Genomic DNA, 23,029 nt, shown 5'->3' on the forward strand with positions numbered 1-23,029 from the left:
AGTATGCAAAAAGATGGAAATCCACTGTGCTGCAGAGGCACATACACAAAGCCAACCACCATACACATATTTCTGAAAGTCCTAAGGCCAAGATGTGTACATAACCACCTCAAATACAAGGTAGAGAATGAGATTTGCGCCCAGGCATGGTGCCTCATGCCTGTAATCTCAGCACTTTGGGAGGCCAAGGTGGGAGGATTACTTGACCATAACTCTATTAAAATAAAATTTTTTAAATGAGAATTGCTACAAACAGTAGATGGTGTCACAAAGAGCAGATGGTAGATTTTGGAGAGGAGCTGTCACTGAAGCTGTATTTTGTATCGTTTTGACCAACAGAGATGGGAAAAGATAATTCTTGGTTGAGGGCACAGCAAAAAGGAAGGGATAACATCTCTAAAGCAGGCATCTTAAATAGCCATAGCAGGTAGTCATTTATTGAAGCAAAGGGTGCCGAAAGGAAGAGAGTAGGAAAGAAAGGTGAAAGTAAAAATTAGGATTATACCCCAAAGGGCCCTCTGAAATTCATAGTTGAATAAATCTACTATGAAAATTGTTAAGCAGAATTTGGATATTTATGGTCTATTCAAAAGCTTTGAAGGCATGTGTCTTGGAAGATGCTTATCCTATCTTATTTAATGTTAGAAGCAGGATGCTGGGTAGATGGACCATAGCCCTGCTGCCCAGGGACTAATGGCAAGCTCAGAGCCAACGCCGTCAGCCAGTTGCCCTAGAAGTATAAAGTCTGGCCTGGGTGCTGAACAGGAATAGTCATCTAACACTCCATCCAGGTTTATAGAAAATATTTAGAAGCAGCTATTGACAAGCAATTTGTCCTTGAAATGAAAGGGCAACAAAGAGTACATTACTAGTTTCAGATTAAAATAATGGAGCGTAAAAATGTTTCGAAATAATTTCATGCTATGTGATTTTTCTGCCAATGCAAGCACTTGGCTTGTACAACAGCGTATTGACAAATATATTCTAACTTGAACAATCTGACCATTTTTTAAAAGCCTGAGTGACAAAGAAAGTCATCCAGCTGACATAACTGGAATTCTAATTTCAGATCTTCATGGCCTCACTAAATATTTCTCATAACATTTATGGTTTAGTTTATGTCATCAGAAATAATGTGAAAGTTATCAGTCTCTTCTGCAATATTGCCACAAGAAATTAACTGATAATTTTTGTAAAGCAAGAATTTAAATATAGAAGTTTAAATTATTGATAAATAATACTGCATAGTTGTGTTTCAGAACCCAAAATGATATTTTGCCAAGCATATCTCATTTTATATTGATGAGCATTAGATAACTTAGTTCATGGGTAAAGATCAAATGTAATGAAGGAGGGAGATTTATTTTTTGTTTGCAGAAATGCCTACAAAAATAGCTGGCCTGTCACATTATCACCTAGACCATTATTAATGGTTTATCAGAAGTGGCCACAAAAATCACCGAAATAAAAGTTTTATTTCCTCAGAAGAATCTGGTACTTGTAGTCCAGAGCACAGTCCAGCTTAACTTTCTTTTTTTCTTTTTTCTTTCCTTTTCTCTTTTTTTTTGAGATGAAGTCTTGCTCTGTCACCCAGGGTGGAGAGCAGTGGTGCGATCTCAGCTCACTGCAACCTCTGCCTCCCGGGTTCAAGTGATTCCCTGCCTCTGCCTCCTCAGTAGCTGGGATTACAGGTGTCCACCATCACACCAAGCTAATTTTTGTATTTTCAGTAGAGATGGGGTTTCACCATCTTGACCAGGCTGGTCTTGAACTCCTGACCTCCTGATCCACCTGCCTTAGCCTCCCAAAGTGTTGGGATTACAGGCATGAGCCACCATGCCTGGCCCAGCTTAACTCCAAGTCGTTTTCCTTAGAATTGGCCTCATGATGTATCAGGAGTTGTCAAAGGGAAGTCAGATGACTCCTGCCACAGTGATCCCTTTGGTCTGTCTGGCTCAAATCAGTAAGGGAGTGAGATGCCAGCCTATTGTTTTTAACTAGATTTGGAGTTATAAGCCTTGGATTCCAGTGTGACCACCACCATTAATTTACCCTGTGATTTCGCTGTTTTAGCCTATCCTCATTGGTGAAAAGGGATAATAATAACTTTAACCCATCTTATAGAAATGTAGTAAGGAGAAAAAACAATGCATGTGGAAGTTATCTGAAACACTAAAAGGCCAAATATAAACCTAGGTATTAGTTTTATAAGCGCCTGGAATTACTCAACCTTTTGTTTCTAACTTAAAGCTTGAGAGAAAGCTATTTCCTTTTGCTCCTAATTTGCACAAAAGATACAAAGCATCCCACTTGGACTTTTCTCCTACTTCAAGCATTTGGCTTGCGCAAGAATTTGTCAGGCAGCTACCAACTCATAAAGTTGAAAGGGGAAATCTGAACTCCACTCCGAGTCAAGGGTGTCAAGGTGAAAAGAACAGGAAATGTCATTGGAACTTTCCTAGTCTCCAAGGGGAATCTGGGCAGGACCAAATATGAAGATAAGTACAACCACACAGCCTGTTAGACCACTGCAGAGAATCCATTTCAGTTTAAAGTTGGATGGCAACAGAGGTGACTTGACTCTACATAAAGTTAATCTAGGAGCAGAGTCAAAATTGCTGGGATAGAAATTATACAAGTTTTGCCTCAATCATAAGAGATAACATGTGAAGTGTCTTCCTACCTTGGAGGCTTGTGTCATATCCATGATGATTCCTCTGCCCAGAGGACCCCTTTTGCTTCCCCTTGTTGTCCGTTTTTGCTTTTTGGTGGTTTTTTTTTTTTTTTCTTTCTTTTTTTTTTTGAGACAGAGTCTTGCTCTGTCACCCAGGCTAGAGTACAGGAGCACCATAGTAGCTCACTGCAACCTCTGCCTCCCGGGTTCAAGCGATTCTCCTGCCTCAGCCTCCTGAGTAGCTGGGACTACAGGTAAGTGCCATCATGCCCAGCTAATTTTTGTACTTTTAGTAGAGACAGGGTTTCACCACGTTGGTGAGGCTGGTCTCAAATTGCTGATCTCGTGATCCACTACTTCGGTCTCCCAAAGTCCTGGGATTACAGGTGTGAGCCACCACACCCAGCTTCCTTGCTGTCCTTCTTAAGGAGGTCCTTCTTAGGGACGTATTTCCAGCCAACACCACTGCCCTAACCCAATCCAGATCATGTCCAGTGCAAAAACCCAGAGCATCCTGCGTTACTCCAGTGTGTGCATTGATCATTGGAATGATCAGTTCATTATTTTGACAGTTTGACTGTTGTTCTCTTCCCCCTCCTCTAATCAGCTCCCTGAGGACAACAACTGTTTGATTTCATAGTATCCTCAGAGTGGAGCAGAATGCCTAGCTCAGAGCGGGCCCTCGTTAAATATTTACTGAATGAGTGATGAAAGAAATACGATCTGAAAAGAATGCCAAAGAAAATTATCTCAGCTCTTACATCATTTCTAGGTAGGTATATTCATGTAAATATATGCTCTTTATAACGAAACTCTTAATTTACTGTTGCTCCGGGAAAGCATGTTGCAAGCAGAGGGAAATCATACAATGAGGGGTTAAGAAATCAATGACCATAATTTAGTAGTAAGGAAAGGTGTTGCACATCCTGAATAAGGGATCCTTAAGGACTAGACAGTTTACAAGGTCCCAACTACCCAAGCCTAGACATTTCAAGGAAGGGACGTGAAAAGGGCAAAGCCATCACTTTTCAGGCTTGAAGGCACAAGCCAGTCAGCAGACATCAGAGAAAAATTTCCTTCTGGGCCTGTGTCATGTGCTAGAACAGACGGTTACATGATGGAGCCACTGTCTTTCTCAAGTTAACAAGACAGCGCCCAGAGACACAGGTAAAACAGCAGCCAGTTTTGCTGTGCTCTGTGTACTTTCTTCTGTTTTAGCAAGTTGAAAAGTATGGCCAATTTGGCATTCATTCATGTCAATACAAATAAATCAGGAAGAGAAAATGTTCAAAAACTATCATTCAAGCTCTGCAGCGTGATAAAGAAGTTTAAGTTCTTAATCTTTATCCTTACGCCCCTGCTTTTTGGAAAAAGATTAAGTCCCCTCCTGTTTTACAATTTTTTCTCTCACTCTTGTTCTCAACACATTTGGTGCAATTTTTTAACAAAATGAGGTTTTAGTTTCTGCACTGTGGTCATTCTATGAAACATAGTATTAAATTCTATCTTCATCACTAAGTGGCTTGAGTTTGACTTTCTGGCAGCTCAATGTACCCCATTTATTTGTGTGTTGAATATGAAAAAAAAAATGAGGATGCTGAGTTATGAAGATTGTGTCTTTTCAGGGGCTTTTAAAGCTATAGGGTTTCTATCTTTTCCTTTGAAAGATTGTACACAATATATTACATGGCAAATCAAAATTAATTAAGTGAAACTGAGAGATCAGAGAAGAAATATAAAGAGGTGCCAGTTTCTGTAGAGGTTCTTTCATGGATGATGCTTTGGGCCTATCGATTTGGAAAGAAAAATTCATATACATAACTTCACCAATGTTTTATTTTATATACAATCTATGTTGTTCTTCTACTGTGTCCTACCTAATATTCTACAAATTCTAACTATTTAAAGGTAGATAGAAATGAAATTATTTAAATGCTGCTTAGTAATTTCAAAATAATAATAAGCAGGAGACTTTCTCTTGATCATCAGCCATTTAACCTCTTATACTTGCGCCACTGCTCCTGCTACTACTGGTCGAAATCCCAAACACTCAAATAATCAAAACCCAAAAAGGTTAATATTTTTTCCATTTCATATTCAAAGCCCATCTCAAGCTATGAACTGCCTTCATTCCTGAAATTGTTTGAAATTCATTAACTTTATTTTTCCTTTGGGAGAGTAAGAACAAGTCATGATGGAAGAGGAAACTGCCATTTGTTTCCTTCTGTGGAATCTCTCCCTTACTGCATTTAGTTGAAGCTGCGAGTGCGGACCTGGGTCTACTCCATTCTGGGGAGGAGTTAGCTTTTTTCTGTTCAGAGAAAATATTCTATGTAAATTTAGTGAAAGAATGGGTGAATGAAAGAATATTATTTTCTGGCCAGGTATGGTGGCTCATGTCTGTAATCTCAGCACTTTAGGAGACTGAGGCGAACAGATCACTTGAGGTCAGGAGTTCAAAACCAGCCAGGCCAACATGGTGAAAACCCATTTCTACTAAAAATACAAAAATTAGCCAGGTGTGATGGCACATGCCTGTAATCCCAGCTATTCAGGAGGCTGGAGCAGGAGAATTGCTTGAACCTAGGAGGGGGAGGTTGCAGTGAGCCGAGATAGTGCCACTGCACTCCAGCCGAGTAACAGAGTAAGACTCTGTCAAAAAAAAAAAAAAAAAAAAAAAAAAAAAAAAAAAAAAAAAATCACGATTTTAACTGTATTAAAATGAATCGTTTTCATCCCATGATTTTACTACAATTTGAAATCCACTGACAATCAGGCTTTGCAAAATAGGTTTTATGCCTCCCTACAAAGAAATAGATCATAACAGAAATGTGGCTTTTGAAGAGCTTAGAAAAAAAGGGGCCTGTGCCGAAGCAAGCTTTACATACCATATCTTGTCGGAGTAACACTTAGAAGCTTCCCTGTGAGTAGAAAGGATCATTTTGGAGTATGAGGCAAAGTTAGTGTTCACAGCAACAGATATGTTTAAAATGTTTCATTGAGGCTGAGCAATGACCTGTTTCAAACTATCATTGACAACCTTCTTGTTCCATCATCACTGTCTTATGGAGATATACCATGACTTAGGGAGAAATCTTTGCTTTTATCTGATCCACGGCGGAATCTTGTCTCTATATTGTTCCTTTGCTTTTACTTTTTTTCCTCTCAGTGATTATGAAATTTTCCCTTTGGTTTCTCTTCAAGGGGTCCTTGTGTTTAAGGGGTGAGGGAATGATTAGCTACTTCAGTCTACTTTAATAAAAGTGCCAAGCTCCTGGCTTCCCCGTGGTGTGGCTCTATCCAACACGGAGGTAGAGCTTAATTACACCATGTAGATGTGTGTGCCTGCCGGTCAGGGACCGCGGTAACTGCCACCCCTTACGTGTGCGGTGTGCGCTAACGGGATTCCCCAGAGACTGGTGACACCAAGGCAAGGTAAACGCTGTTCCGTGTTAAATGGAAGCTCAGGCTCCCTTTAAAGTCAAACTTTGCAAAAGACCCTTTAGGCGCAGATCAATGCTCTTTTTTCAAATCTTGAAAAAGACCCTTTAGGCGCAGATCAATGCTCAAGAATGTTGCCAATCACATGCAACCTCCTTAGACGTTTCACGGATATGTTATTTGCGCTCAAGAAGGGGCCTCCTTTCACCCCCGCAATCCAAATCTCTGCTCCGTGCTGCGGACTCAGTGGGGGCTTGTCGGATGAGCCGCTGGGAAAATATTCGTCCCCTCATTTCTCCTTGGTTAACTAAGGTCACTCTGACAGAACGCTTCCCTGTCCCTCTGGGGCTACCTCTGTGGTGCCCTGACCTGCCTCTCTACTAGAAATTCTCTACCTGTTCCGAAGGTTTCCTGGGAATCCCAGCTTCCCAGCTCCCTGCCTGCAAGCAGAATTATCCGCCGGTCCCCACCCCCAAACTGTGGGACAGCAGTGGGGCTGCACTAGCCATTAATGGCCATCATCTATTTTTAATCAGAAGATCACAAGAAAGATGATAAGCGAATCCCAGTCGCAAGTCAATTTAAATAACATTCCTGGGGAAATCCAATCACTTAAAACCGAGACACCTAAGCGAGCGAGAGCCCCCGCCCGTCTGGCGGGCCTAAGCGCGAAGACTGGGTTAATCAAGATCAAGGGGCTCCCGAGCTGAGAGCGGAGCGTTAACCCTTCCAGTCCCAGAGAGCGACTAGGCAAGGGAGGAAAGACGCGGCCGGCCTGGGCCAAGATGCCCGCGGCAGCCCCGCGCAGGCTGCCTCTGCCACTTAGAGCGGCTCCAGACGCCTCGCACCGGGCCCGGGCGGTTGGGCGCGCGAGGTTAAGGTCAGAAGCTAGGGAAACTGCTTGGGCCGCGAGTAGCCGCCGCCTCCCGCAGCCTCCGCGCGCCGCGGGCTCCTCCTCCCGCCCGAGCGTGGCCAAGTGAGGACTGCTCCGGCCGCAGGTAGCTGAGGCGCGGGAGGCGGCGCGCGCGGTACCCGAGCGGAGCGCCGGGGAGGGGCCGACGGACGCGCGGGCGGGCGGACTCCTCAGCCTCCCTTCCCGGACGTTAGCCGCGGTCTGCGCGGGCCATGTGGGGACCCGGGGTCACGGCCGAGGGCCTGTCGGTGGCTCCGGCGCCGCCGCCTTTGCTGCCGCTGCTGCTGCTGCTGGCTCTGGCGCTGGTGGCGCCCTCGCGGGGCGGCGGGGGCTGCGCGGAGCTGGCGTGCGGCGAGCGGGAGCGCTGCTGCGACGCGACCAACGCCACGGCGGTGCGCTGCTGCAAGCTCCCGCTGCACGCCTTCCTGGACAACGTGGGCTGGTTCGTCCGCAAGCTCTCGGGGCTGCTCATCCTGCTGGTGCTCTTCGCCATCGGCTATTTCCTGCAGCGCATCATCTGCCCCAGTCCACGCAGGTACCCGCGCGGCCAGGCCCGCCCGGGGCAGCGGCCCGGGCCTCCGGGGGGCGCCGGACCGCTGGGCGGCGCGGGGCCGCCCGACGACGACGACGACTCGCCCGCGCTGCTGCGCGACGAGGCGGCCGCCGGCTCGCAGGACTCACTGCTGGACAGCGGCGGCAGCGGCCGGGGCCGGGGAGGCTGCGGGCGCTCGGAACCCTCCTGCCCCTCGGCGCACGAGCTGCGCGTCGTGTCGCCGGCCTTCCTGCAGCTGCCCAGCTACGAGGAGGTCAAGTACCTGCCCACCTACGAGGAGTCCATGCGGCTGCAGCAGCTCAGCCCCGGGGAGGTCGTGCTCCCGGTGTCGGTGCTCGGCCGCCCGCGAGGCGGGGGCGCCGCGGAGCCCGACGGCGGCGAGGGCCGCTTCCCCCTCATCTGAGCGCCCGGGGATCGGCGGCTGGTGCAGGGCCGGGGGCTGCGGGGGGCACGCAACGGCCGGGGTGCCGCCGCCGCTGCCGCCAACTGCCTCAGACCCTATCTGGCACTCCGGCCTAACTGCCTGGCACCCCGAGACTGGGCTGTGGTCACTCGTCTCCCTAGCGTTCTCCCGGGAGGTTAGGTTTCCCTGCGTTTCGTTCCGTTGAAAGAAACGTGGGGCACGCGCGCGGCTGCGGCTGCAGCAGGCGACCCTCGAACGCACCTTCGAAGGACGTCCCCGCCCTCTGCCTTACCTGGTCCTGTGGTTCACTCGTAAGTGCCTGCTTCCCAAGTTGAACAGAACACGTGAGCCCTTCGGTGCGTCGGGAGAAGGGCGGTCTTCAGGGCTGAGGAGAAAGCGCGGTTCCACTCCTTTCCCTACCTGCCCCTCGGGCAGGTCACGGTCTCCCAGGGTGGGCACAGGGCGCGGAGCCGTTGGGGACGAGCCGCGACCCGGGACTGCTGCGCGTGGGTGTGGAGAGCGGCACTTGGGTATGATGGACTCGCTCCCACGCGGCGGACCCCCAAAAAACCCCTCGGTGTCTTCCTGATCCGGCAAATAGTCACAGCTGGTGTTTCACAAGGAGCCGGAGCGCGGGGCGTGGGGGAGGGGAACACCTGTGCTACGCGGTGAGTTGCTGTACAGACTCAGGGCGCAGCAACTACGTATATCCATTCGGCTGGACTTTTGATTGTTCAATAATTGAGAAGGTATTTCTATTTATTTGTCTTTTCTTCTAATATTTTTGCCATGCATTGAACGTAACAGGAGGGTATTTCAGCAAATTCATGGCAAGGTAATCGTCTTAATCACTTTTTGTAGGCCATTAATGGTCAGGAAATTGCCCACACTCATTATTGTTCAATAAAACATTGGACATTATTTCATTAAAAAAGATAAACAGAGGTATGGTCAAACAAGGAAGCATATTTGACATAATAAACATGAAGGATATCTTATTTTCACTATTTGAGAATATATTTTATTTTTAGTACTGTGACATAATATATAACTTTTTATAATAATAACTGTATGCATTATGTAGTATAGTGCTTAATTTTATCATTCACCACATAGTTATATGTAAAAATAATTGACATGTACATGCCATATCATGAAACATATGATGTTGTGCATTTTCTCCTCCATTTTTCATTTGGAGTACATTCCACAACATGATCTAAAACATAAACACTTGTGACTTGTAACTTTTGTTTAAAGCCATTAATTGTGCAGTAATGTGCTACAGAAGGATTTGATCAGCTTCTCTTAAGAAACAAATGTATCAGTTTCCTGTTCTGTGACATACCCTTTAAAAGTAAAAGGTAATATAACCTATTTTAATACATTGTGTGTAATGTACATATGCATATTGTCTATGTACTGTATACACATTATTTATAATAATGTATTACAGTTTGTCATTCTCATGAAAGGAGAAGGAAAACAAATACAAAAGGTTTCTCTGCTTGAGAAAACATGAATGTTGTATCAAGAACAATCACACACATGGATCTCATACCTGTTTTTAGAACATTGTTCTTCTGATTAAAGAAGTCTGACACTCCTGAAAAATCTTAAAATATCTAACTTGTATTAGAAGAAAAATATTTGATTAAACTTTTAAAGGCTGGTTGAAAAAGTCTGACATTTCTGAGAAATTTTAAAATGTAATAAAAAAGAATGTTTAACTTTAAATTTCTAAAAACTAATGACCCTATGACTAAAGAAAAATCATTTCAAGTGTATTAAAACATAGCAAAACATTAAAATCTTTTCTCTGTGCAAATTTTATCAGATGTGTGGCTATATGGTAGTGTATCAAAATATGAAATATGTATTTGTCATTTAAAGCAATTTGAGCTGTGAATTGATAAAAGTATCAAGAGATGAGGCTATATCAGTTGAGAATGGTACAAAATTTAATTACTTATAGAGATGATCACATATATTAATATTACTCAAATATCATAAATTTTTGTTACATGTGGCTATCAATACTACTCACCATTCAAACAAACTGGAAAGTTGCCGTATTTTAAAAAATGATTTATTCTTTGAGGTTACACTGTTTTAGAAATTTCACAAATGTTACCTGTATCTGAAACATCAACCTAAATATCCAAATACCTGTACCAGTATAAGAAGCATAGTCTATATGTAGTTACTGAACATCTTAAAGAAATTCAACAAAATTCTATAAAAAATACTTACAAAATGGATCAAGTATATATCTCTTTTATCAACTATGGAACATTTCTCTCCTTAAAAATCTAGAATGTCTATAAAGTAGTATACATTTGATGATAATCACACAATGAGGTTCTATTGAACTTGAAAATCACAGGTTTTCGGCCGGGCGCGGTGGCTCATGCCTGTAATCCCAGCACTTTGGGAGGCCGAGGCGGGTGGATCACGAGGTCAAGAGATCGAGACCATCCTGGTCAACATGGTGAAACCCCGTCTCTACTAAGAATACAAAAATTAGCTGGGCATGGTGGCGCACCCCTGTAGTCCCAGCTACTAGGGAGGCGGAGGCAGGAGAATTGCTTGAACCCAGGAGGCGGAGGTTGCGGTGAGCCGAGATCGCGCCATTGCACTCCAGCCTGGGTAACAAGAGCGAAACTCCATCTCAAAAACAAATAAACAAAAAAACAGGTTTTCACCTGTCTTTTTTACCAGCCCAATCCACAAGCTTTTATTCACTTTCCTCAGTTCAATAGAAATGAATTTGAGTCTGCTGTGGAGTGTTTTTTTGTTTGTTTTCTTGCAATCCACTGATTTACCAAGGACAATTTTGTTCAGGCATAACTCTGTGGAAAAAAATTCTTTAAAACGGTTTTTATTAGTGATAAATGAGCATGTTTCCTGGTAATACATATACATATAACAGCCCATATTAACATACACAGAACCTGTGTGTTTGTAACGCTGAACTGCCTGGATAGAAACATTTTTAAAGCAGTAAGGGCAGTATCTGGGTGTTAAGTTTTATAGATTTCACCTGGAAATTATTTGTTACCTAGACAGAATCTATTATATGTAATTGCATGTGTTTATTAATACAGAAAATAGTTATTCTGTTACCTGAAAAAAATTAAAGAAATGATTTTACTTATTTTTAATATTCTGTAGTAAAAGTGTAGGATAAAACATTGTGCTCTTCAAATATATGTAGAATAATATGGTATTAACTTATGGCATGAAGTATTAATGGAATTAATATAGAATATTAATTTTATGGTATATCTATCTATTTTTTTTTTTTTTTGAGAAAAGATTTCATTTTGTTGCCCAGGCTGAAGTGCAGGGCATGATCACAGCTCACCGCAGACTTGACTTTCTGGGCTCAAGGGATCCTCCCACCTCAGCCTCCCGAGTAGCTGGGACTACAGGTGCATGCCACCACACCCAGCTTAATTTTTGTATTTTTTTGTAGAGACTGGGTTTTGCCATGTTGCCCAGGCTGGTCTCATCCACCTGGGTTCAAGTGATCTGCCTGCCTTAGCTTCCCAGAGTGCTGGGATTACAGGCATGAGCCACCATGCCCAGCCTGTGGCATATCTTAACCAAACCCACCTGGGAGTGCAGTGTTTTCTAGTACTAAGTGAACTTTTGCTCCTGGTTTTCAGTTATCAAAGTAATTTGAATACTGAAACATTTTAAGCACATTTTATTTTCACTGACTTCTCATGAGTAGGGAAATAATGATCCTGCATATTGTAATGCATCTGGAATGTGAAAAAAATGATTGATTTTCTAAATTTAGGTGCTAGATATATAAATATGCATATTGTATATGTACAGTTGGCTTTCCTGTATCTGTGGGTTCTGCAGACGCAGATGCAACCAACTGTAGATAGAAAATATATATTTTTTAATTTTTTGAAGTTTTTTTAAGAAAATAATATAACATTTTTAAATGCTAATTAAACAATATGGTATAACAATTATTTACATAACATTTATATTGTATTAAGTGTTATAAGTCATCTAGAGATGATATAAAGTATATGGGGGGATATGCATAGGTTACAGCCTCCTACACCATTTATATCAGGGAGTTGATTTTGACCTCGGCAAGGGGTCCTAAAACCAATCTCTATGGATACTTAGGGATGACTGTATTGTGTGTGTGTGTGTGTGTGTGTGTGTGTGTGTGTGTGTGTGTGTATAATCACCAGTTGCTTAAAAGCAATTTGTTATGGGTGTTCAATATCATAACCAAAGGGAAAATGTCTCCTTGAGATAGAATGATAGTTTAAGAGGCCATTAATTGCCACATTCTGCAAATGTGAGTGTGCTTCAACCATGGAAAATGGCATTGGCAATTATGTCAAAGGGCATGAAATGTACTCTATAAGGAAAGCAAGATTCAATTGTAAAGGCCAAAGGGAATATTAAGGAAATGGACTCACTTAACAATTTAAAAGGCAATATGCTAAGTACCTTAATGTTGTACTTTTCGCATACAGTTTCACTCAAGTGGAATTAATAAAGGAAACAATGGAAACAATTCAAAGCTGAAACTGATATAAACATGAATATGATGTCTAGATTTATACAATATTCTGCACTGACTTTTAAAATTTTATGAATTGTAATTAATTTGGATTTCCAGCTTGAGAGAAATAATGATGTATGTTGAGTTTTATTTTGAACAACGAGCATTAGCCATCTCTTCAAAGTGTAAGTTTCTAAAACTGATCAATAATAGAATACTTGGTAAGTTTATATCTGACCTCAGTAGTTTATGATTTACTTTTTCATTCGCCTTCCATGCATTGATGAAAAGGCTAATAACTGGTACACTAAGGGAAGGTATTTTGTCAACCAAGGAATGAATTAGCAACAGCTAATGGCAAAAAATTAAGCCATTCTTTCTTCCATATGGGTAATACCAGAAAAGTTACAGTATTCCTTTGTAAAATTTTGTCTGTAAAAATAATCAAATATCAAGTAAAACCAATACTTTTGCCATATCTAAATATATAGAACCCAATTTTATTATTCATTTATTCATTTTTATTTACAGAACTCACTTTTAAAATTTATTAATTTTTTGAGATGAGTTCTTGCTCTGTCACCCACGCTGAAGTGCAGTGGTGTGATCTCAGCTCACTACATCCTCAACCTCCCAGGCTCAAGCCGTCTTCCCTCCTCAGCCTCCTAGTAGCTGGGTACAGGAGTGCACCACCATGCCTGGATAATTTTTAACTTTTTTCATTGAGACCAGGTATCACTATGCTGCCCAGGCTGGTCTTGAATTCGTGGGCTCAAGAAATCCTCCTGCCTCGGCCTCTGAAAGTGCTGGGATTGCAGGCATGAGCCACCACGCCTAGCCCACTTTTATTAATTTTATGGCAAAAATTATACTATGGCGGACATACTTATGTGTGTTGCCAAACCAGATAATATTATTTGTATCCCTCTTAAGCTTCTTAGCTAAGTATCTTGTCTGATATCTTGCTATTCTTATTTTCTTTTTTGTGTGTGTTGTTCTTATCCTGCTTTAGATTTTCAGTAGATGTTTCCTCAGAAACATCTTTTAGAACTCCATGTTATTCTGCTGTGATTTCATATCTCTCTGGTTATGGCTTCACCTTTTGTACAGCTGCTTCTTTTGGCGAAATGGTATTTTCCAGGATGCTTCCTTTGTTTTCTCTTTGTATCTGACTTCCATAGTGTTTCCATGTGGACCCAGGTGTGGTTTCTCCTCTTTAACCACTAAAGGACTGTAAGCTTTTAAAATCTGTTGTTATCTGTGGAGCTTTTCTCTGTGATGCTGGACAATCAAGTATTTTCATATCTCTGGCAAGGATTGTTCTAAATCTCAAATGTAATAGATTTAGATATACTACTACCTCTTTATCTTCTGCTTTCTCACCTGGATTTTCCAGGAGGGATTATCAGCACTTTTCTCCCCATGTTTTCCCAAAGATGTGTTCTTTGTTATATTAGGACAGTTAATTGGACCCTTGCATTTTAGTGATGACAGGGATCTTATTTCGGCTTCCAAACTTTAAGCATATACTTTCTTCAGGGACTACTACATCTTTCTACTTGATTTTTCTCACAGGCATCATTGTGGTATTCTCTGTGTGTCACTTTATGTAAGTAATGATCACCTGTTTTCTTCCTATTTTTGCTCGCAGACATTTTATTTGTTGTACTAGTTAAAAGATCATATCCTCTGTCTTTGTAGGAAAGACCTTATTTCAGCCTCTGGACCTCAAAGATTACTTGATTCACAATTGATTGCTCTGTCTTTTATAACATTCTTAAGGAGTTTTTACATGGGCTCCTCTGAAACTTCCTCTGTATAACGCATTTTTGTTTTACTGGATAGACTAGAAAATGTTTCTACTTTTACATTTCTTTTATTCCTGCTTGCAGAAATGATCTTGAATTTATAATACCTTGAATACCCACTATAGTAGGACCTTATCTGAAACTGTCAATAGTTTTATTTTCTGCCTTTTCGTTGCCTACATAGTTTCAGCAGACATAGGATTAGAACCTTCCAGATTATTCTTGTTTCATTTTGGTTTGTGTGAATTTTTTCTTCTGTATCGACCAAAGATAACACCAGATAAAAATTAATATTGATTATTTTTCTAGGTCTTAAAAGCATTTTCTTTCCATTTGTAGATTTCCATTTTTGTTGCAAATTCTTCATTGGTTTATCATTCTTTTCCATGTGTGTAATCCCTGCTGAACTACCCAAATGATCAGATTCTGAAGATTTATACCAGTTTTACCTTCTCCCACTGCACTAACCCTTTTCAACCTGCTCCCTGCCCCCCATTCACTGTCTTTGTTTCGTAGCTCCATCTTCTGAGTTTTTCTCTTGGAAACTCTTCACTATATATATATATATATATATATATATATATATATATATATATGTGTGTGTGTGTGTGTGTGTGTGTGTGTGTGTGTGTGTATTTGTTTTTTTTGAAATGGAGTCTCGCTCTGCTGCCCAGGCTGTAGCATAGTGGTGCAACCTCGGCTCACTGCAACCTCCACCTTCTGGGTCAAGTAATTCTCCTGCCTCAGCCTCCTGAGTAGCTGGGACTACAGGCATGCACCACCATGCCCAGCTAATTATTTGTATTTTCAGTAGAGATGGGGTTTTGCCATGCTGGCCAGGCTGGTCTTGAACTCGTGACCTCAAGTGATCTGCCCACCTCAGCCTCCCAAAGTGCTGGGCTTATGGGTGTGAGCCACCAAGCCCAGCATCTTCACAATATTCTTTTAAACTTTATTTATTTGAATCTTGTCTGTTGATGTAAGCAACTGAGACTCTTGCAGTTTTTATCAGTTTTGTATTTGGGTCTCACACATTGGGTCATTTTCTGACTCAGCTTTTTTGAAAATTAAGCTTATGACCAGGCAAGATGGCTTATACCTGTAATCCAAGCACTTTGGGAGGCTGAGGCAGGTGGATTACCTGAGGTCAGGAGTATGAGACCAGCCTGACAAATATGGTACAACCCCGTCTCTACTAAAAATACAAAAATTAGCCAGGTGTGGTGGCAGGTGCCTATAATCCCAGCTGCTCGGCAGGCTGAGGCAGAAGAATCACTTGAACTCGGGAGGCGGAGGTTGCAGTGAGCCAAGATCATGCCACTGCACTCCAGCCTGGGTGACAGAGCAAAACTCCATCTCAACTAAAAAAGAAAATTAAGCTTATATTCCTTTATATAATTTCTCTTTGCACATATCTGTTTGGCTAGGCAAACATTTTAGATTCTTAAAAATCATATATATATATATATATATATATATATATATTTTTTTTTTTTTTAGGGTAAATCTGATTCTTTGACTAATTCGATCTTGCATGTTCTTTGGCCATGTCTCCAGTTTCAGAAGCATTTATTTTAGATTCATATTATTAACAAGGGTTAAAAAAGAAGGGTTTTTTTTTTTGACAGATCTCATGGTCGATTCTTATTTTTGTTCACTGTATCAAACATTGGATCTTCAAATCCATTACAGTATACTTCCAAATGGTGTTTTCATTTGGATTCTACCATAAGTGTTTCATTCCAAGAAGTCTTCAACTGCACTGCTCTTTTTTCTTGATGGTTTCAGTAAGTTACTTATAACTGTTGTTTGGGTCGAGATTTTCTCTTGGTGTTTTAAAAAGTTTTGTGGCCAGGTGAGATGGCTCATGCTTGTAATCTCAACACTTTGGGGGGGCCGAGGCAGGCGGATCACCTGAAATCAGGAGTTCAAGACCAGTGTAGCCAACATGATGAAACCCCATCCCTACAAAAATACAAAAATTAGCCAGGCATGATGGCGGGTGCCTGTAATCCCAGCTACTCGGAAGCCTGAGGCAGAAGAATAATTTGAACTCGGTAGGTGGAGTGAGTGAGCCCAAGATCATGCTATTGCACTCCAGCCTGGGCAACAGAACGAGACTCCATCTCAAATAAATAAATATATACATACATAAAGTTTTGTATGATTGTAATCATAATAGGTTTGTTGCCTGATGTATAAGGCAAGTTAATATGCAGAGACACCTGGTTGCAGCAGAGAAAGAGGTTTAATCACAGGGCCACCAAACAGAAGAGGAGATGAGATGAAACCTCAAATCTGTCTCCCTGAGGATTTTGGTTTTAGAGTGGGCCAAGGTGTTGAGCTCATTGATTGGTCAAAGAGTACAAAGGTGTAGTCATGGGACAGCTTCAGTATTCTCATGCTCATTTGGTTCCTCTGCGGGGATCTTCAATCTTGTCTCCGCTGTACTTCTGGAATTCGGGATCTGCTAAAGAAATTCTTAAACAAGAGCCTTATGATTAGAAGGTGAGAAATCTTATTTACAGGAACAATGGGGATGCAAATAGTATCTAATGCCACCCTAACTTTTGATTACAAGGAAGTGAATCAAAGTGCAGCCTGATTAATGCTTAATTGTAGTTGTGTATCTGTCCAGAATTCTTGTTAAGGCTGTGAGGAGGGCTTCATGGTCACTTGACTAGCCTTCAAAAAAGTTTTATATGGTCTTCCACATTTTCTTTTGAGTGAAAACTTGTCCAACCAAACTTGAACTCTAAATGGAACATAAGAATAGAACATAAGGCCAGGCGGGAGTGGCTCATGCCTGTAATTCCAGCACTTTGGGAGGCTGAGGCAGGCAGATCACCTGAGGTCTGGAGTTCGAGACCAGCCTGACCAACATGGAGAAACCCCGTCTCTACTAAAAATACAAAATTATCCAGCTGTGGTGGCTTATTCCTGTAATCCCAGCTACTGGGGAGGCTGAGGCAGGAGAACTGCTTGAACCCAGGAGGCAGAGGTTGTGGTGAGCTAAGACAGCACCAGTGCACTCTATCCTGGGCAACAGAGTGAGACTCTGTCTCAAGAAAGAAAAAAAAAAATTCTCCTTGAAAGTATTCCCACAGGAAAAAAAGGCAGAAAACAACCATTTTCTCCAGTGGTCCCAGCAGTCTCCTGGGTTTGTGCTTTGAAGTGTTCCTAAACTTTCTGTTGACATCATCAACATTTATTTGTTCCTCTAGTTCTTGTGGCGTTTATAGGAGCTCTCTGATAGCTGCCAGGTCTTCTGTGAGTTTTGGTTTTAAGTGTCCTGGCGTTTTCATGAGAATTCATGAAACTGGGCTTTATCTTACTTTTATTCCTTTTACAAATAATTCTTGAGAACATACTAAGTTCAAGTCACTGTTTTCATCTTTTTTCTTTTTTTTTTACATGTTCTAGTTGGCATATAATTGTACATATTTGTGAGATACATAGTGATGTTTCAATACCTATAATGTATAGTGACCAGACCAGGGTAATTAGCAGATCATCATCTCAAACATTTATCATTTCTTTGTGTTGGGGACATTCGATATCTTCTTTCTAGCTATTTGAAACTGTATATTTTTTCTTTCTTTCTTTCTGCTGGGGTTATTCGATATCCTCCTTCTAGCTATTTGAAACTATATATTTCCTATCTCTCCTTCCTTCCTTTTTTTTTTTTTTTTTTTTTTTTTTTTTTTTTTTTTTTTTTCACTTTCTTTCCAGGATCTCTTACTATGTTGGCCAGGCTAGTCTCAAACCCTGTACTCAAGTGATCCTCCAACCTTGACCTCCTAAAGTGCTGGGATTACAGACGTCAACAACTGTGCCAGCCTGTATTTCTTTAGTAGGAGCTTTGGTCTATTGGTGTCTGTCAGGTCTTCTGTGGATTCAATCTTTTTCACAGAAGTTCTCAGAAGTTTCTTGATTGTTGCAAGAAGTCCAGCTGATTCGCATCGAGCTCTGGGCACTCTCCCAAGTTTCTTGTTGATTGTCTTCTGGATCGGCAATTGACTGTGGAGTTTTCCCAAGGCCCTTGGTTTCTGTTGGGTCTTCCACCACTTCTGCCTTTTCTTTAGATATCCTAAACCATCTCTTTCTCCCTGTGAGTTTTCACCATTTCCACTTGGCAGATCTGGGATTCTTGTTGCTTTCACTCTCTAGTTGTACTGTTTGCTTTGGCATTTTCATAAGCCCTTTGCTGACTGTCGGGTTTTCTTCCTGACTGCATTTTCTCCAGTGGTCCCAGCAGTCTCCTGGATTTGTGCTTTGAAGTGTTTCTAAACTTTCTGTTGACATCATCAACATTTATTTGTTCCTCTAGTTCTTTTGGTGTTTACAGGAGCACTCTGTTAGCTGCCAGGTTTTCTGTGAGTTTTGGTTTTATTTTAAGTGTCCTGGCATTTTCATTAGAATTCTTGGAGTTTCTGCTCATTCTGTTTCGTGCTTTGGGGTACTCATAAGAGTTCTATGGGCGTTTCGCCACTTACTTGTTCCTCTGCTTTTCAGTGATTGCGGGAGCTCTCTGATACCTGCCAGGTCTTCCACAGTTTTTGCCTTTTCTTCAGCTGGTTTCATCAGTCTCTTGAGGAATGTTAAGAGTTTCTACAGCTTCCCAATTATGCTTTGCAGTGCTCCTAAGATTTTTGTGGCTAACTTTATTTTAGTAAACGTCTGTAATCAGTTATAATTAGTAATTTCATTAGTGAATTCCTGAAATGTATAGTTACTGAGTTTGCACTCTGGCAATTCACTTTGATAAGTTAAATATCATTATTTCTCACTTGCTCTGATTTAACATTTGGTAGCATTTTAGCCTTTCTTTCAAAAAATAAAATATAGGCATGCACCCAACTTTAGATATAAGCTCAACATTTGCTGTGAGGGTGACACTTTTCATTTCTATCCTGATGACTATAACAAAAATAACTATAATTCACTGAATGCTAACATATGCCAGGCACTGTGCTAGGCATTTTACATTATTTCACTTAAAATTCACAGCAGGAGGAAGTAAGGATTATTAACCCCATTTTACAGATGACAAAAGTAGGGCCCAAGAGGTTAAGTTACATGCCCAAAGTCACACGACCGATAGGTAGAAGATCTAGGAAGCTGATCCAGCCTGTCTTACTCCAAAACTACTGTTCTCAACCACTCAGTGTCTCAACACGCAATTAATTTAACCTTGCCGAATATCTTTTTTCTTTCCTGAGACAGGATCTCACTCTTTTGTCTAGGCTGGAGTGGAGTAGTGCAATCAAGGCTCACTGCAGCCGTGACCCCCCAACTCCTGGAGCTAAGTGATCCTCCCACCTCAGCCTCCCAAGTAGCTGGGACTATAGGCGCGTGCCACCATGTCCAGCTGATTTTTGTATTTTTTGTGGAGACAAGGTTTTGCCATGTTGCCCAGGCTGGAGTCCCGAACTCCTGAGCTCAAGCAATCTGCCTGTCTCGGCCTCCTAAAGTGCTGGGATTACAGGCACGGTGGCTGTAATTTTCTGTTTAAAGCAACTACTATTAAAAATATCTTAGGATCTGTGCTCGGAATCTATAATAATACTCAAAATTATTTGTAGGCATGTATAAATGTTTAATGGATAAAATAGAGATAATCTGAAATGCCTGACAAAAAACTATTTAGATACTGGTTTGTTTTTTGGTTTTTAGTTTTTAGTTTAGTTTTTTTTTTTTTTTTTTTTTCATTTCATTTGGCTAATGCCATTAGTGCCAAGTGTGCCTTCTTCCCAGTCTGGCATAATTAACTTTAAAAATTGAAAACCATTTCTTAAAAATAGCTGATAAATCAGGTCCAACATTTTAAAAAAGGAACAGCAGGAAATTTGTATGCTCAGCATAAAAATGAGAACCATAGAGTCCAACATAATATCACTAAATACCCAATGGTAGCTAATATCAGAGCAAAGACAAACATAGCACATTCTTAAATTAAGATTCGGTTTATATTTTGGTGTAGAATATGAATGTTAATACTTCATATGGGCCAAGTGTGGTGGTTCATATCTGTAATCCCAGCACTTGGGGAGGCCAAGGCAAGGACTGCTTGAGCCCGGGAGTTCAAGACCAGCCTGGGCAGCAATGTGAGACCCCACCTCTATGACAAATAAAAAAATTAGCCAGGTGTGGTGGTGTGCACCTGTAGTCCTAACTATTCAGGATGATGAGGTGGGAGGATCACCTGATCATTCCACCTGGAACACTATTGTATTCCAGCCTGGGTAGTAGTAGACTCTGTCAAAAAACAAAAAACAAAACAAAATAAACAACAACAACAAAATACTTCATATAGAAAACATAGTGGTTTAGAGTTGGTCTGTGGAATATGTGGAGTCTGCCTGCCTAGGTAAATCTCTGTTCTCTAGATTGACTAGTTATGTGACCATAAGCCACATAATTTGTTCCATGGTGCTAGAACATAAAAATGTATTTTCAGTGCCATTATAAACATATTGGTTGACACTGCATTCTTGGTGTGAAATTCAAATCTCTTTGTAGAAATTCCAAAACTTTTCTAATTAGTCCTGGACATTAATGATTTCAATTAAGAAGAATAGAAACACATTTATGTCAAACAAAACATAATTAACTTCACTTAAAAAAACTACAAGATGATCTTCAGGACTGATTTTGGTTGGAGTGACACCCTGTGAGTGTAAGACTGGATCAGAAAACAGAAATGGGGATGGGGCAGGCAAGGAAGGACTAGATGTGACCCACAAAATGAGACTGGAGGGGTTGAATGTGGACACCTTGCTGTTGAGGAGCCAGCATTGTGGGAGAATAGTAAGAAGAGCCAGACAGATTGGCCATGGGAATCAGACTGGCATGCCAGGTCTTGAGGCTTCTCAGAGAAGCTCTGGGTGAGGACAAATGTGAAGCCGTGGCCTCGAATGTGGGTCCTTCAAAAAGAGGGGAACAACAGACACAGGGGCCTACTTGAGGGTAAAGGGTAGGAGGCGGGAAAGGATCAGAAAAAACTACTGGGCTTTAGGTTTAGTACCTGGGTGATGAAATAATCTGTACAACAATCCCCCATGATACAAGTTTACCTATTTAAAACAGCCTGCACATGTACTCCTGAACCTAAAATAAATGTTTAAAAAATTTTAAAAAATAAAAGGAAAGGAAAGTGGGTCCTAGGAGACTGGACATCAAGGCTGTAGGAAAAGAGCTGGAAGAATAAAGGTTAAAGCAGATAGAGGAGGGCAAGTTCAATAATGAGGGTAAATGAATTGGTCCAATGGACATTGAAACCCATGTCAGAGATTTTATTTATTTTTTGAGAAGGAATCTTGCTCTGTCACCCAGGCTGGAGTGCAGTGGTGTGATGTTGGCTCACTGCAACCTCTGCCTCCCAGTTTCGAGCAATTCTTCTGCCTCAGCCTCCTGAGTAGCTGGGATTACAGGCACCTGCCACCATGGTCAGCTAATTTTTGTATTTTTAGTAAAGACAGGGTTTCATCACGTTGGCCAGGCTGGTTTCAAACTCCTAACCTCAAGTCATCCACCCGCCTCAGCCTCCCAAAGTGCTGGGATTATAGATGTGAGCCACTGTGCCCAGCCTGATATAAAGGCTTTTATATAAACATTTCTGATTTTTAACCTGCAGAAGAGACAAACAAGGCAAATAATTATCTTTAAATATTTAAAGGGTGAACTTGTAGAAATAGACTTAATCTTATTTTATAGGGTTCCAGAAGATAGAACTCAAAGTTAAAAAAAAAAAAGTCAAATTACAAACATATCAATTATCTCATCTGTCTACCTATTTATTCATCCAGCCATTCTGTAACTTACAATTAAACAGATTTAAGGGTGTTTACAAAAAGCACATAAAAAACAAGACTCCCCCAAGAGTAGATGAAAAAGCAGGGCAAAGGCGAAAGCAGTTCAAAAAATAAGGCTAAATGTCAGTTCTTAGCTTTATAGCAGGAAATACAATGAAAGAAACAGCTGACTAGTTAAAGGATTCATGACATTTAGTAAGTAAAAACCAGACCAGATGCTTCAGAGAAGCACAACCTCCTACTGCTGAGATCTAGGAGAAGCTGTTCCTGTGGGTTCTCATAAAGAAGACACTATAAGGTCAAGAATAACATATGTGACCATCTCTACACTAAATATGTTTTGCAGGGCTTCCAAAAATGAGATCTTCAGTATAAGCAATGACATAGCATCGACACGTGCCACAGGGGAGGCAATTTCTCAAGATGTCTAAATAATGTAGTACATAAACTCTAACATTGGATGCTTTGAGCCAATCCCAAAACAGATTTTATTCTAGAGGTCTTATTCTAGAATTATCTTCAAAATTATATAGATGGCTATACAACTTTCAAATCACTTTCCATAAATGCTGTTTCTTCTCACATTTTATTCTAGAGGTCTTTATTCTAGAATTATCTTCAAAGTTATATAGATGACTGTACAACTTTCAAATTACTTTCCATAAATACTGTTTCTCTCATTTGAGCTTTTTGAAAGTCAATTTTACTGCTTTTTGAAATAACTAAAGTTGTAGTTAGGAAGAAAATGGAAATAGAAGGCAGTACTAACCTGCAGCTTTCACTTGGACTGACAGAGCAACATGTGGAGACTCACATCATGAACTTTTCTACAAAAACTACAGCAGGAACATACCAGGAAAGCCGAGAGAATCTGCAGACC

At 41.2% G+C, this 23,029-nt stretch overlaps 1 protein-coding gene and 1 long non-coding RNA gene across 2 annotated transcripts in view; one reads left to right on the top strand and one right to left on the bottom strand.

The window, feature by feature from the left end:
- The window catches only part of LOC141585602 (uncharacterized), a 142,964-nt gene extending 134,274 nt beyond the window's left edge, over window positions 1–8,690 (bottom strand). Inside the window, exon 1 of the long non-coding RNA XR_012519157.1 lies at window positions 8,277–8,690. This is a non-coding gene — a long non-coding RNA (uncharacterized LOC141585602). The remainder of the gene's footprint in view (window positions 1–8,276) is intronic.
- C9H3orf80 (chromosome 9 C3orf80 homolog) lies at window positions 6,868–9,474 on the top strand. The gene has a single exon (XM_039480287.2). It carries the CDS (start codon window positions 7,241–7,243, stop codon window positions 7,982–7,984), a length of 744 nt encoding a protein of 247 aa, XP_039336221.1. The 5' UTR covers window positions 6,868–7,240; the 3' UTR covers window positions 7,985–9,474.
- The last annotated feature ends 13,555 nt before the right edge of the window (window positions 9,475–23,029 follow it).

Source organism: Saimiri boliviensis, chromosome 9 (assembly GCF_048565385.1).
Source record: "Saimiri boliviensis isolate mSaiBol1 chromosome 9, mSaiBol1.pri, whole genome shotgun sequence".
In the NCBI taxonomy this organism is placed as follows: domain Eukaryota; kingdom Metazoa; phylum Chordata; class Mammalia; order Primates; family Cebidae; genus Saimiri; species Saimiri boliviensis.